Source organism: Aedes albopictus, chromosome 2 (genome assembly GCF_035046485.1).
Source record: "Aedes albopictus strain Foshan chromosome 2, AalbF5, whole genome shotgun sequence".
NCBI classification, from domain to species: Eukaryota; Metazoa; Arthropoda; class Insecta; order Diptera; family Culicidae; genus Aedes; species Aedes albopictus.
Genome location: NC_085137.1, coordinates 43,827,733 through 43,842,209, shown reverse-complemented (window position 1 = coordinate 43,842,209; position 14,477 = coordinate 43,827,733). Strand labels below are relative to the sequence as shown.

Below are 14,477 nucleotides of genomic sequence, written 5' to 3'. Positions count from 1 at the left end.
GTCCGGAGAAATCTCTGAAAGAGACCCAGACAAATTTTCAAAAGAATCCTTGAAGAAAACAAAAATCAGGAGGAATTTATTGAGCCATCCATGGATGAATACTCAGAGAAACATCTGATCTGGAGACATGTGTACCCTTTGAGTAACTTTCAGGAAAATCTCCAGACAATTTTCTAGAGTAATTTCTGGAGATATTTCAAGGATTAAATCCTTGAGTAAATTCTTAACGCATTACTGAGAGAATCCCTGGACGAATTTCCGAAGGTATCCCTGGAAGACAAACGGAAAAGATCCTGACAAAAAAAAAACTCTGAAAGGATTCCCGTTAAAAATTTAGAATAAGCTCCTGGAGAAATTTCCGTAAGCATGCCTGGAAGAACTCCTTAAGAAGGGGCTTGAGAAGATATTCCTGAAGGAATCACGCGAAGAATATCTTGTGAAATTTGTGGAGAAATTCTTCAGAGGAATAGGAAAAAAATCCTGGATAAATTCAAGAAGAAATCCAGGAAAATTTCTGATAGAATCTCTGGAACGATTTCTGAAAGATTCCATGGAAAATTTGGGAAGGAATTCCAGAAACAATTTCTGCGTAAATTTCTGGATAAATACTTGGAGAAACACCTGTAAGAATTTGTAGAAAAGTCTCTTAGATGCAATCCCGGGAGAAGTTTCTGGAAGAGTTCCCGTAAAAAATCTCTCTAAAAGTACTCATAATAAAAAATCTTGAAAAAATCTACACGGATTCCTGAAGAAATTGCAAAGAATAATTCCATAGATAAATTTCTGTTGGAACTGCTGAGAGATCTAGTCTACAGAAATCTCTGAAAGAGGCCCAGACTAATTTCTAAAAGAATCCTTGAAGAAAGCTCCGAAAAAAAAAACCTGGAGGAATTTATGAAGCCATCCCTGGAGGAATACATAGACTCCAGGTCCTAGAGGAACGTTTGGTCTGGAGACTTCTAGGAGAATTCTGAGAATAATTCAAGAAATAAATCCTTCAGTAATTATTAGACGAATTACTGAGAGAATCTGTGGACAATTTTCTGAAGGTATCCTTGAATGATATATGGAGGAATTCCTGAAAAAACCTCTGGAAGGATACCGCAAAAAAATAGAATCTGTTCCTGGAGAAGTTCCTTTTAAAATCCGTTGAATTCCTCAGGTATTTCTGAAGATAAGGAGAATTTCTGAAAGAATCTCTGGAACTTATAGAGAAATCAATGAATGAATTCCAAAGAAAAAATTCTTGAGGGATTTCTGGAAACATCCCTAGAATATCTGCAAGAAACTCTGAACGAATTCCTGCAAAAAAATCATGAATAAATTCCAGCAGGAATTGAATTTTTTGAACGAATCCTTGATAGAAAACCTGGACAAAACCTAGAGAATCCCCAGGAGATATTTCTTGACGAATCTCTTCAAAAATGTGCAGATGAATTCGTAGAGAAATCCATGAAAACAATTTGAATAAATCATAATAAAATTCTATAATTTTATGCTTTCAAAATCATTCCAGTAGGGTTCACAGATATGAGCCATTGTTTTGATCTACATGCATTACGCGTAACTTTTTCTTGGTGTTTCAGGAAGGTTAAGCTCCTCTTGAGAGTTTACTTGGAGTCTCTTTCGAGATTTTTCATGGAACTTTTTCTTGGAGTATTCCCAGCATTACTACCGGAGTTTTTCCAGGAAGTTTCCCTAGGACCACCTCTAGAAAGCTAGAAGAAATCTTGGAAGGAGTTCTGGAATCTCGTTAGAAAATTTTAAGTGTAGGAATTCAAAAAAAACCAGAAAATTGATCCCTGGTACATCTGCAGAAGTCTCTGAAGAAAATCCTGTAGAAATTTCTAGGAAAATAATCCAGAAAAACGACTTCAGGAATTCCACGATAATCCTTTGGAGAATCCCATGGAAACAACAGAAGAAATAATCAAAAAGCAAACACGGAAAGCCAGGAAATTTCGAAGTTTCAGGAAAATCTCGGAAGGCGCTCCTTAAATAATCTAGCGAGAAATTCTTGTAACCAGTTGAGGAAACCGCTGGTGGAACTCTAACAGAAATCACCGAAAAATCTCTTGGAGAAATCATGAAAATACCGAGATATGCTTTCGCCGCGAGTATTTTTTTTAAGCGTTTCTTCTGGATTATCTGCCATGATTTCTTCTAAAGTTTCTCTCGAGATTTTTGCCATAGCTTATGCCGATATTTCTTATGAAATTCTCTCCGAGACTTTTTTCTGAGGTTTTTCTGGGATTTCTCTCAGAGTTTTTCCAAAGATTCTTCTCAGAGTTTCTCGAGGATTCTCTTCTGGAGTTCATCGAAAAGCTCAGAGTGCCATCCGAAATTTTTTACTGTGCTCAGTATTCCCAAAATTTACTCCCGAAGTTCTTCTCTGGATTTTTCCTGAAGTTTCTCCAGGGATCTTTTCCGAAATTTCTGGCAGATAACCATAATCCCGTAAGGAATTCTGTTAGGAGCTGTTTGAGATGATGCAGGATAAACTCCGTGAGAGCAGAAATTCAAAGAGCAACTTTGCAATAAATTTCAGATTACCTCTAGAATTACTTGTGGGAAGTTCAAGAAAAAATCTCGAGAAAACCTCTGAGGCATGCCGAAAAACTTCTAGGCATGGTGCCGACTGGAAAAAAAAAAACGTTAAAACTAGAAGCCACAGTATGTTGATTATTTGTCGAATTTGGAAACGAAATTGTGAAAAAATCGCGTTCTGTTGGGACTCGAACCCAAGACCCCGTATTTTCTAGACTGGCTAGACTTTTTATTCCGCAGAATCGTTAATTGTTCTGTGGCTTAGTTTGCTAGAGCGCCTGTTAAGCGAATACGGAGTCGTGGGTTCGAATCTTAATTTTCCAATTACACAATATTCTGTGTCTTCTAATTTTCAAGTTTTCCCCAGTACATTTCGTCGTACCAGCAATTAGTACATGCCTGCAAAGGGCAACGTAGACATGAGCAGAGCATGAACCCGAAATGAAATACTAGGGAAATTTCGGAAGAAACTCTGGAAGTAATCCCGAGAAATACTCTAAAAGAAATCACTGGATGAACATTTGCAGAAGTCTCTGGAGGAAATCATGCAAAAATTTCGAGAAAACTTAGAATAACTAGAAAAACATTCTGGTGAAACTACTGTATGAAACCCGCAACTATCTCTTGGGGAATTCCATTAAAATATCGGGAGAAATCATTAAAAACTTTGGAAAAATCTCGAACAGAACTTCGAAAATTCGAACGATGAGAAAATCTAGTATCCATTCAAGGGAAACCTCTGGATGAAATCCCTGGAGGAACTTTAACAGAAGAAACTTTGGAAGCAATCCTGGGAAGAGCTTTTAGTAAAACTAGTTAAAGAAGGATTTTCGGAAAAAAAATGCGGGAAAAAAATAAATCGGAAAAAGCAGAAATTTTGGGAAAATCTATGGGAAAATCTCAGAAAAAATGTGGAGTCAAACTTTAGAAATAAGCCCCCTTTTGGAGAAATCTAGAGAAAAACACTGTAAGGAATTCGGGAATTTCTTTGGAAGAAATCCTTTAACGCATATATGCAGAAGCTTCTGGAAAAAATCTTACCAAAACCTCGGGAAACTTCTGGGAAAACATCGGTACAAATCACTGAGAAATCCAGCAGCAAACTCTTGAAGGAAATATAGGAAGAAACTATTTAAAAGCAATCACGGAAAACCGGGACAGTAATCCTGCGAGAAACTCTAGGAATCATTTTGCAGAAAACTCTGGATGAAATCCTTAAAGGAACTCGGGCAGAAACTCCTGAAGGACCTATGGAAAAAATCCCGGGAGGAGCTGTTGGTAAAATGAGCTAAAGGAGAATCTCTATTTGCAGATGAATCGAAAGAAGCAGGGGAGAAACTGCTGAGTATTATCCCAGGAAAAACGTCTAAATAAATCCGCGAAATATCTGAGAGAAATCCTGAGAGGTCCTTCTGTAGAAATCCAGGATGCAATACTATAAAGAATCCCGGAATTTGTTTGGAAGAAATCCCTGGCAGAACATCTGCAGAAGTCTATGGAGGAAATATTGCGTGGAAAACTCAAGAAAACATCTGGGACAAAAGCGGTACAAGCTACTTTAGAAAACCAGCGATCAACTCGGAAAACTCGCAAGGACCCCTAGGGAAATCTCAAAAGGACCTCCAAAGTAGTCCCGCGAGAAACTCCGAAAAATATCCGGATAAATCTGTGGATGAAATTCCTGAAGCAGATTGAAGTTGAAGAATGAGTTAAAGGAGGATCTTCGAAAGTGCTGGTATACACTTTTGCAAAGAATCGGAAAAAGCAGACATTCTGCGAAAACCTCTGAGAAAATTCTTGGAAAAACTTCAGTACAAATCCTGACACAAACTCTGGAAGAGAGTCCGTGAAAATATCTAGATGCTTATCTTGTAGAAACCAGGAAAAACACTGTAGAGTTAATTCCGACGAACTTCTAAGAAGATCCCGGAAGAAACTTTAGAAAATGTTCGGACAAACCTCCAGGAAAAACCCGGGATAAATTCTGGTAAAAACTCCTGGGAGGAGTTTCTGGCGGAAAACTTGTATTTAACGCTACTTTTATTCATACCGAACAGCTGTTCAGAGTATGTTTGACAGTTGCAATGTAGTAAACTCGATATTTATTCATAAGAACATACCGTTGTTATTTACATTACAACATTTATTGTTTCTTATTAGAAATGTATAAATTCTCAAATTCATTACTTTTAATTTTTCAATTCATACTTTATTCTCATATGTACTTTTAGCTAGTGTAGTTACTAAACGTGCTTTAAGTTTTGCTTTCAGATATTTCCATATTGGAGTTGCTTGTTCTGCTAATCTGCTAATATTGATGCTTTAAGTGGTCACTAACATCTTTGTGCTTAAGAAAATCAGCAAGAACGTACCTTTTATAAACAAAACAAAAGAGCAATACTGTTTAACCTACAAACTCTATCTGTTGAACTACTACATATATCGTCGCTATAGGAGATCATATATCTACGCTTTCTGGACCCGTAAAACTAGAATCAGATAACTACATCTTTTCGATTTTCCCTTTTTCTTTGTCATTCTTCCTTATTCCGCACAACCGCCTCCGCAGGAGACGATAGCGATTCGATGGGCGCGTCCCGGCACCCGAAGACCCCCCTCGCCACGCCACCTACCAAGGAGAAGCGGAAACCGTTCTTCAAAAAGCAGGAAACATCATCACCATATGACGTAGTGCCATCAATGAGACCAGTCGTACTAGTGGGTCCAAGTTTAAAGGGTTACGAGGTGACCGACATGATGCAGAAGGCGTTGTTTGATTTTTTAAAACGTCGATTCGAATCCAGGTGGGTATAGCTATGGAGTATTTCGGTAAATCGGTTAGACCGCGTGCGATAACGATGCGTTTTCTTCGCAGAATAATTATAACTCGTGTTCAAGCTGATATATCGTTAGCGAAACGTTCCCTAATGAACAATCCATCGAAGCGAGCGATAATGGAGCGTTCCAACAGTAGGTCGTCTTGTTTAGCGGAAGTGCAGGTAAGATTCATTTGAAAACGTTTGCGCTTTTTGGGTTGAAATCCATATTCACCGTGATATTTACTCATGTACCTACATACCTTACCGGTCAGACTAAGGCCTGAGGGACCTCTACTGTACATAGGAGTCGCCTCCATTCTGCTCGATCCATGGCTGCGTGTCTCTAGTTCCGCACTCTGCGAAGGGTCCGCGAATCGTCCTCCACTTGATCGACCCACCTAGCTCGCTGCGCACCACGTCTTCTTGTACCGGTCGGGTGACTCTCGAGAACCATTTTAGTCGGGTTGCTATCCGACATCCTACTGACGTGACCCGCCCACCGTAGCCTTCCGATTTTCGCGGTGTGGGCAATGGTTGGTTCTCTCAGCAGCTGATGCAGCCCGTGATTCATTCGCCTTCTCCAAGGCTTCCATCTGCACTCCGCCGTAGATGATACGCAGCATCTTCCGTTCGAAAACTCCAAGGGCGCGTTGGTCCTCTGCACGTAGGGTCCATTTGTTCGTGCCCGTAGAGGACTACCGGTCTAATCAGCGTTTTGTAGATATTTAGTTGACTTCGAGCTACAGCGAACTTTATTCGATCGTAGAGTTCTGCGGAATCCATAGTAAGCTCGATTTCCTGCCACAATGCGTCTCTGAATTTCTCTGCTGGTGTCGTTTTCGGCGGTCACCAGCAAGGATCGGTATATTCGCCTCTCTCTATTCATATTCACTCCTCTTTGCTGAAGCGAATCGAGAAAGATGCAGCAAACGGATAGTCATGATCAAACATGCAACCCCATCACCAGTGAGAAGCGATGGGCAAATTGTTCGACATGGATATTCGTTGCCGTTCGTCGCAGTTTGGATCGCACGCGAATGAATGAATGGTGAATGGTGAAGAATGCTGGTGAGCGATCGAAGCGGCTATTATCATAACTAGAAGAGAATTTTTGTATGTAATGCATACATTTTAAGTGTATTGTTGTTGAAATGCTAGATTAGCAAAGAAAATAATAAACATTCTTTGGGAACATCAAAAATTCGTATGCACAATATCACTCACGAATTGCATCACCGCTCGATCGCTTGCGATGCGAATGTGGACGAATGAGTACTTTCCAAGTGTGGCTTCCCACCGTTCGCCGGAGTTTGCTGTCGTCGCTGACAAGCAAGCACACAAACTAAAGCGACAACCCTTCGCTGCTGACTGTCTTCGCATGTGGAAGAAGATAAAAAGTGGAAATCAGGAACCCTGGTCACCAGTGAACCCAAGTACACGAATTCTTCAACCGGCGATGTCATCACCGTCGACAGAAGTTCGAGGTGGAGAGCGCGGTGATTCCTCCCTGGAGCCCTTGGCCATCATGTTCTTTGTCTTCGACACATTAATGACTAATCCGATTCGCCTGGCTTCATTCTTCAGTCGGATGTACGTTTCCGCCATCGTCTCAAATTTGCGAGCTATTATATCAATAATCATCAGCAAAACCAAGTACACTCATTGCACAATTATGGGTCACACACAATTATTAGTCACTTTCCACTTTAATAGATAAATACTAATTAATTGCAAGCTTTTGTTAGCTATTATTATTTTTCGCACATAAGTTGATTTGTTTTGTGTCACTATACGTATCGCACACGGGCTTATACATCAAAACATACATATTTTCAATATTTTTTTGCTCGGCGCAAAACTAGCTGTCAAAGTAACGCTTCGATTGTGAATATCGGACAGTGCGTGCGCTGCTTTCGTAAGCTCTGTAAAAGCGAGCTTCAGTGATTTTCATGTGCGAAATGGTATCGTCACCAGAACAAAGGTATAATTAACGTTCTAAATGTAGAAATTCATGTGACTACAGCCAATTAAAGCTTATTTCTGGCAAAATTTAAGTGACTCATTATTGTGCCAAGGAACACCGAAAATCACACAATTATGGGTCACTTTTTGTGCAGCATAATATTGACAGTTCTGCGTACATGGGCATTGCATACTTTTAGGCGTTTATCGGTGGTTGTGTTGGAGATTTTGACCCAATTTTGAAAAATTGATTCCAAATCGTGAAAACGCGCTTCGTTAAGAGGTTTGAGACCGGTATTAGATTCCACTATAGTTGATCTATCGAGAATAAGTGATCATTCATTGAAAAAATAGACAAAACATTATTTTTGAGCCGATTTTTCTTAAGTGACCCATAATAGGCAACAAATTGACCCATAATTGTTACACAGCCAATTTTGACCCATTATTGTGGTTTTCATTATTCACCAACATTTTAGTAATTTTCACCGCCTAAAGTGAATTTTACAAGCAGATTTTTATTTAAAACAATAAAAAGGGGTTTCAATGATGAGAATATAAAATAAAAATAATGAAAGTGTTATTTTTGTATGAAAAACGATTCATATTATGAAATGGTTGTTCCTTGAGTGACCCATAATTGTGCAATGAGTGTAACTAAAAACTTCCTAAAAATCGTTACAGCCTCTAAAGCAATGTTAAACAGCAAACACGAAAGACCATCACCCTTCCGAACCCTCATCGGGATTCGAAGGGACTCGAAAGTGTCCCTGATACTCGAACTATGCACATCACTCGATCCATCGTCGCCTTGATCAATCTTATCAGTTTATCCGGGAATCCGTATTCGTGCATAATCTGCCATAGCTGGTGTGGTACCCTCCAGCTTGACAGATCGAATGATAATAATTTTCATCCACGTCATGACCTACTCAGTTATACACCAAACTACACGCTAACGCCGCTCAGCACAAAAGTGCATAATTTCCAGACTACACCAAAAATGTGTAACCCTTGCACATTCACAAAATTAGCTCTTGTGTCCGCAAAATCGTTAAATTCGCAAAAAAAAATGTACAGCAATCTAGCTAGGTTTACTAGTGACCATGGAAAACAAAAAAATATCGAAATTTAGCATCTAGACGAGTGTACGAGCTGTTTTTGAGAATGTGTAACTGTAACACATTTTTGTGTGGTCTGGAAATTATGCACTTATGAGTAGGGCTTACACATTTTAGTGCTGAGCGGTTTTACTGTGTACCACATCTCCTTTTGTTCAACGAATAATGCAATTTAATTCTACTTCAACTTTTTTAAACGTCATTTGTTTGACTTGTACTATTTAAATATTTTTTTTTTTTCTATCTGTATTAACGAGATTTTTAGCCCTAGGCTAGTTCATCTCGGGACCCACGCTTTACTTCCCTTCCGAAAGAAGAACTCACATTTTGTGAGTTTGTCGGGAGTGGGATTCGATCCCAGGTCCTCGGCGTGATGGTCACGTGCTTTAACCATCACACCAGGTCCGCTCCTACTATTTAAATACTTTAAATACTACTTGAACATTTATTACCTCGAATTCGTTTTTTGGAATTCCTCTGAAATCGCTTGTCCCGGCCAGACTTTCATCTACCGCCTCGACGTCTCCCTTCTCTGAGGTGAGACATTATTGCCAGCCCCGGCCAGATTTTCATCTGCCGCTTTGGCGTCTCCCTTCTTTAAGGCGAGACATTATTGCTTTCCACGGTCGGATTTTCCAGTGGGGTGACACAGCTGTCAAACTCGGTACATCGCCGCCTCACCCATCATCGTTTTTGGTACGGCGCGTTTTGGTACCCGCTTTCTGGGCAGTATACCCTAACTTGCTCCTGATTTTCGGGTGTGTGGCTCGTGTGTTGCTAGTGCTTATTTCGGGAATTACACATATCAACCGAAATTGTTGTTTTTGATAATTGTTTCTCTTTCTTTATCACTTTGCATAATATTATATGCAGCAGCGAAGCAGTGTCGATGTTTCCAGCGCATTTTGCCATGAATTAAGCAATCAAAACAAAAACATTGGACGCCATGTTGAATCGAATGTTGGGTTCCTGATTTTGGCCCTTCGTCATCCCCCTGGGATTTTCATCTGCCGCTTAGGCATCTCCCTCTTACGAGGCGAGATTTTTCGATTTATTTATTTATTTGACGTCAATCATTCGTAGACCGTTAGTTACATAAGTAAGCTTAGTTGTACATTTTATATTGCACTATTCCACTTAACAATATTTATTAAGTTCCTTGGTTTTGAGTATCATAAAAGTATTTTTTCAATTTTGTCCGCGTCATGGTAAGATCAATCCTTTCACAATGTTGATTATAAGTGGACATCATCTGATTTAGTGGACCGAATTTAGCGTAATTACTACGGTGAAAATCTACAGCAAATAAGTTTCTACTACGCAGTTGGCGAGTTGGAGCATATAAATTTAATTTTGACAATATACTAGACGAATCAATGCGTTGAGTGGCAACATCATTGATAAACGACACCATCGCACACTCTCGGCGCCTTTTCAATGTTTGGAGATTAATTAACAAGCAACGTGATTCATACGATGGCAGAGGCATTACAGACCAACCTAAGTTACGTAATGCATATAGTAAAAACTGACGTCGAATTGACTCTATACGTTCTTCATATTTTTTAGTATAAGGCGACCAAACAACACAACAGTATTCTAAAATTGAACGTACATAAGAAACATAAAGTGTTTTGAGTGTATAAGGATCTTGAAAATGATAGCTAAAACGTTTTATAAAATTAAGCATGTTGCCTGCTCTATGAGTAATTGCATTATAATGATCCACAAATGTTAGTTTGGAGTCTAAAACAATCCCTAGATCTTTTATTTTCTCACAACGTGTAACATATTCGCTTCCTAATACTACTGGAAAACTTGGTGTGTTTTGTTTCCTACTGTAACTTATAATATTACATTTTTTTACATTAACCCTCTAATACCCAAATTTTTTATTTTGATCCAAATATCATTTTTCGTCATCTAAAATCGATTTAAACATGTTTTGGAAGATGATTCTTTTTAATTCTCGATTTCGTGAATTTCAGTTTTTAATTTTTCTAATTTTTATTTTTGACCGTCCCCAAACTTTTATATTTTTCCTGGAAGCCAATTTGGGGAACGAATTTTTTGAGATTTTATGATTATTGTTGAAATATAATTATTTTAATTTTTTTTCACAGAAAATTTTATTTTCCGTGTAATTTTAAGGAAAATAATTTTAGAGTGTATTCGATTCTCTTAAACTATTAAACAAGGATATAATGATTTGGGAAAAATTTAAAATATGTTAATTGTAGCGATTCAATACAAAATAAACAATGACTTCTAAAAGGTGACTAAAACATCAATTTTTCAATGATTTAAAAAAAATGTAAATACGCTTTAAAATACACCAAAAACCATTTTGAGATGTACAGAACAGTCCTAAATATCAGCCAAAAATATAAAAAAAAGATTTTCCACGAAACAAAAATTACAAAAATGCTCAAACTATACCCCGTCTAAAAGGCGGGATTGGGTATTAGAGGGTTAAGCTCTAATAAACTTTTGCAGCACCACGTATGAAAAACTTTTATTTCATTCTGAAAAACTATGTAGTCATCGTCATTATTGATCTCCAAGAATAGCTTCATATCATCAGCGTATATAAGAATCCTCAATTTATTTAAAACAAAAGAAATGTCATTAACATATAAAATAAAAAGAAGAGGACCTAAATGTGAGCCTTGGGGTACTCCCGAAGTAACCTGAATTGGATTAGATTTTCGCTCTTTGAATTTTACAATTTGCTGACGATCAGTTAAATATGACTTAATCCAGGTAAGGAGACTTATTTCAAACCCCATTTTTTCAAGCTTGTGAATCAACATAGGAATGTCAAGTTTATCGAAGGCTTTACTAAAGTCAGTGTAGAGTGCCTCAACATGATTACCGTTATCCATTACATTCAATGAGTAATTTACAAATTCCAAAAGGTTGGTAGTAGTTGAACGACCTTTAAAAAGCCGTGTTGAGCGTTTGTTATCCGATTTTTTATTTGGCCAAACCAAGGTTGCGACCATTCATTTGCAAAGATTTACATTCATTTGCTATTATTTCAGTTCAGAAGCATGCTATCGAAAAACAATGTATGGATGAATTTGCCCTTGTAGTTTTATCTGGAAGTTTGCCGAATAACATTGGGGTCGCAAACGTATACCAAAGTCGTGAGCGAGCTGTGAAGGCAACTCTCCACACGGTGAATGTAAATTTCATTCACGCTGTGGAAAGTTACCTTCACAGCTCGCTCACGACTTTGGAATGCGTGTGCGACCTCAATGTTATTCGGCAAACTTTCAGATAAAAATACAAGGTTAAATTCATCCATACATTGTTTTTCGATAGCATGCTTCTGAACAGAGATAATAGCAAATGAATGTAAATCTTTGCAAATGAATGGTTGCAACCTTGGGCCAAACATAGTTTTATTAATGATTGATTCGAAAAGTTTTGGAATACATGAAATAATTGCAATGCCACGATAGTTGCGGACATCAGCTTGGTATTAGGAAGGATTTTTTCCATTCCCTAGGAAAAACACCAGAATCGAGTGACATATTAAATAACCAAAATAAAGGAGTTGTGAGCTCGATTGCTAAATTTTTCATAAATACTGGTGGAATTCCATCTGGTCCTGGCCCTTTATTGCCGTCTAAATTCTTAAGACCTAGCAAAATGTCTTGAACATTAATATGGCTAACACCAACATCTCTCGAAAATTAAGGAAAATGTGAAAAATACGCGAAATCACGATCATTGTCTGAAAAATTCGAATACGTTTCTTGGAAAAAAGTTTCAAAAAGATTGCAAATTTCTTCAGAATTATTTCCTTCTTTTTCATCTAATGTCATTTTTGATGGAAAGCTACATGATTTTAGTTTAGTCTTGACGTAATTGAAGAAGTTCTTAGGACATGATTTGATTTCATTTTCTGTTTTTAGATTGTACTCAGTAAAGGCTGTAGAAATAGCAACATTAAGTTGATCACATCCCAAGTAACAGAACTAGCTGAATAATAGTTTCTTAAGCTAATGTTTTTTTAAGAGTGGTTTGTTCCACTCTTATACAGCAAAAATGTTTGTTGGGATATATCCAAATATTTCACCAAATTGGCATGATTTTCATTAATTCTGTAAGCTTTATGTGCTTTTTGCTTACGATTTTTAAGATTAATGATTTGCCTGTTAAATCAAATGGGATTCTTCGAATCGAAACTTCTACGCTTCCTAATAACCGGGATTTCTTCCTGAATAATTTCCCGTAACAACTTATAAAAAACTTCAACAGCAGTTTCAATATTCTGTTGATTTTTCAAGACAGATTGCCAATTTGCCCTATTTAGTTTTTGTCTGATATTAGAATAATTTGCTCTGCTGTAATCAAAAACATTTTCGTAAACACTTTCATCGGGAAAGTGATTTTTATGCAGAAACACAGAAAACTCGATTGCTGTATGAAAAGCCTCGTTTTTCCACAAAGGCACTAACGACTCATTTACGCAAAAGTCTTCATGAATGTTTGTCAATAAAAAATCTAGATAACAATTTCGCCTGTTTTTAACATGATTGATTTGATTGAGACCTAGGCATGCAAACTTCTCAAAAATAAATTGTAATGTTTCATTCTCCCCTATGACTGGTAAAAGGATACTCTCATTTTCGAAATCTGGAATGAAATCGACACTGTTCTGATTAAAATCACCGTAAAGGTGTACTTTATATTCGGGAGGTAGTTTAGATAGGATTTCTTCCGCTGCATGGAAGAAGACTTCGTATGTAGATTTACAAGCTTGATCTGGGGGAAAGTAAACTGTTGCAAAAATATGAATATCACCATTAAAATTCGCTTTAACCCACACATGTTCGAATTCTCTGAATTTGGGTGAGATAATGATTTCGGAATTAAAATTGGAGGAGATAGCAACGAGTACTCCTCCACCCGATTTTTTCTGTGTCAAGTTTAAATCACGATCACTACGGAAAACATCATAGTTACTACCAAAAATTTCTTCACTTTTAACGCTGTCATTCCAACTTGTTTCGGTTCCTAAAATAACCGAAAATGAGGAGCCTAAAATATTTTTATGAATTCCGCTCATTTTTGATGCGCTTTTCATGCGATTAAAATTTTGACAATAAATTAGGATTTCTGTAACTGAAGAAATTAATGGTAATATGCTATTCACGTTTGAACTTGACGGTGAATTGTCATAATTAAAACTAATTACCTCTCTTTGCTGAAGAGAAGTGCTCAAGCCCAGTTTAGCTTCACCGAGTTCTAGTGTAGGATCGTTGTCAACCTTCGAAGGTTCCGTCAGTTCCATTGAAAACACGAATGGCTGCATGCACCGCATGCTTCGCAGGTTGCAGCTGATGAAGTTCTTGGTGCCATCCGGTTCGGGGGAGGTACTGCAACGGGACGCTGATGTGCTTCATTCGATGGATATGGGTTTAAAATTTCTCCTCGTTTAAACTGGATTGTCGGTCGATAGCTCGTTGGCGATCTTGAAAAACGATCCTTCGCTGCCGCAAGCAGTTCTCTATCCGATAGTAGTTCACGATTCCGTTGATTATAATTAGTACGCGCATTGTAATCCCGTTGTCGGTCGGGTCTGCCATTGCCATTATTCGGGGGTGCTGGGCGATTTGATTGTTTTCGTTCATTACGTCGGGCCTGTCTCTTGCGCCTTTTAGCTTTATCAACTTGTTTCTGCTGAATTGACCGATGCGATACTCGCCTGTCGTAGTCCGTCCAATCAGCTTTCCAAATACTTTTTGAGCCAAGTTTGCGCCATCCGGAATTGTCTTGGTTAGTGGTCATTACTGCATTGAGTTTGGCATGTAGACTGGGGGAGGTATCTATAGATGCAATGTCTGCGTTAGGTGCTGGTATCATGTTCGCCGATATCGCTTTCAACTCGTTTAATATGTCAAGTTCAAACATCGGGTTACTCCGCATAGGCTCCAAAGAAGTGATGTCCAAAGTCAAAGACGACAGCTCCCTTACGTCCTTGCCAGGCCCCTGGCATGAATGAAATTTATCGTAG

At 38.2% G+C, this 14,477-nt stretch overlaps 1 protein-coding gene across 19 annotated transcripts in view; it reads left to right on the top strand.

Annotated features, from left to right (window-relative positions):
- Positions 1–14,477, top strand: part of LOC109432543 (voltage-dependent L-type calcium channel subunit beta-1) — a 576,281-nt gene that overhangs the window by 546,540 nt on the left and 15,264 nt on the right. For all 19 annotated transcript variants that reach the window (XM_029871037.2, XM_029871027.2, XM_062849557.1 and 16 more), the window contains 2 exons: positions 5,117–5,351; positions 5,423–5,546. In XM_029871037.2, coding sequence (XP_029726897.1) covers positions 5,117–5,351; positions 5,423–5,546 — 359 coding nt within the window. The remainder of the gene's footprint in view (positions 1–5,116; positions 5,352–5,422; positions 5,547–14,477) is intronic.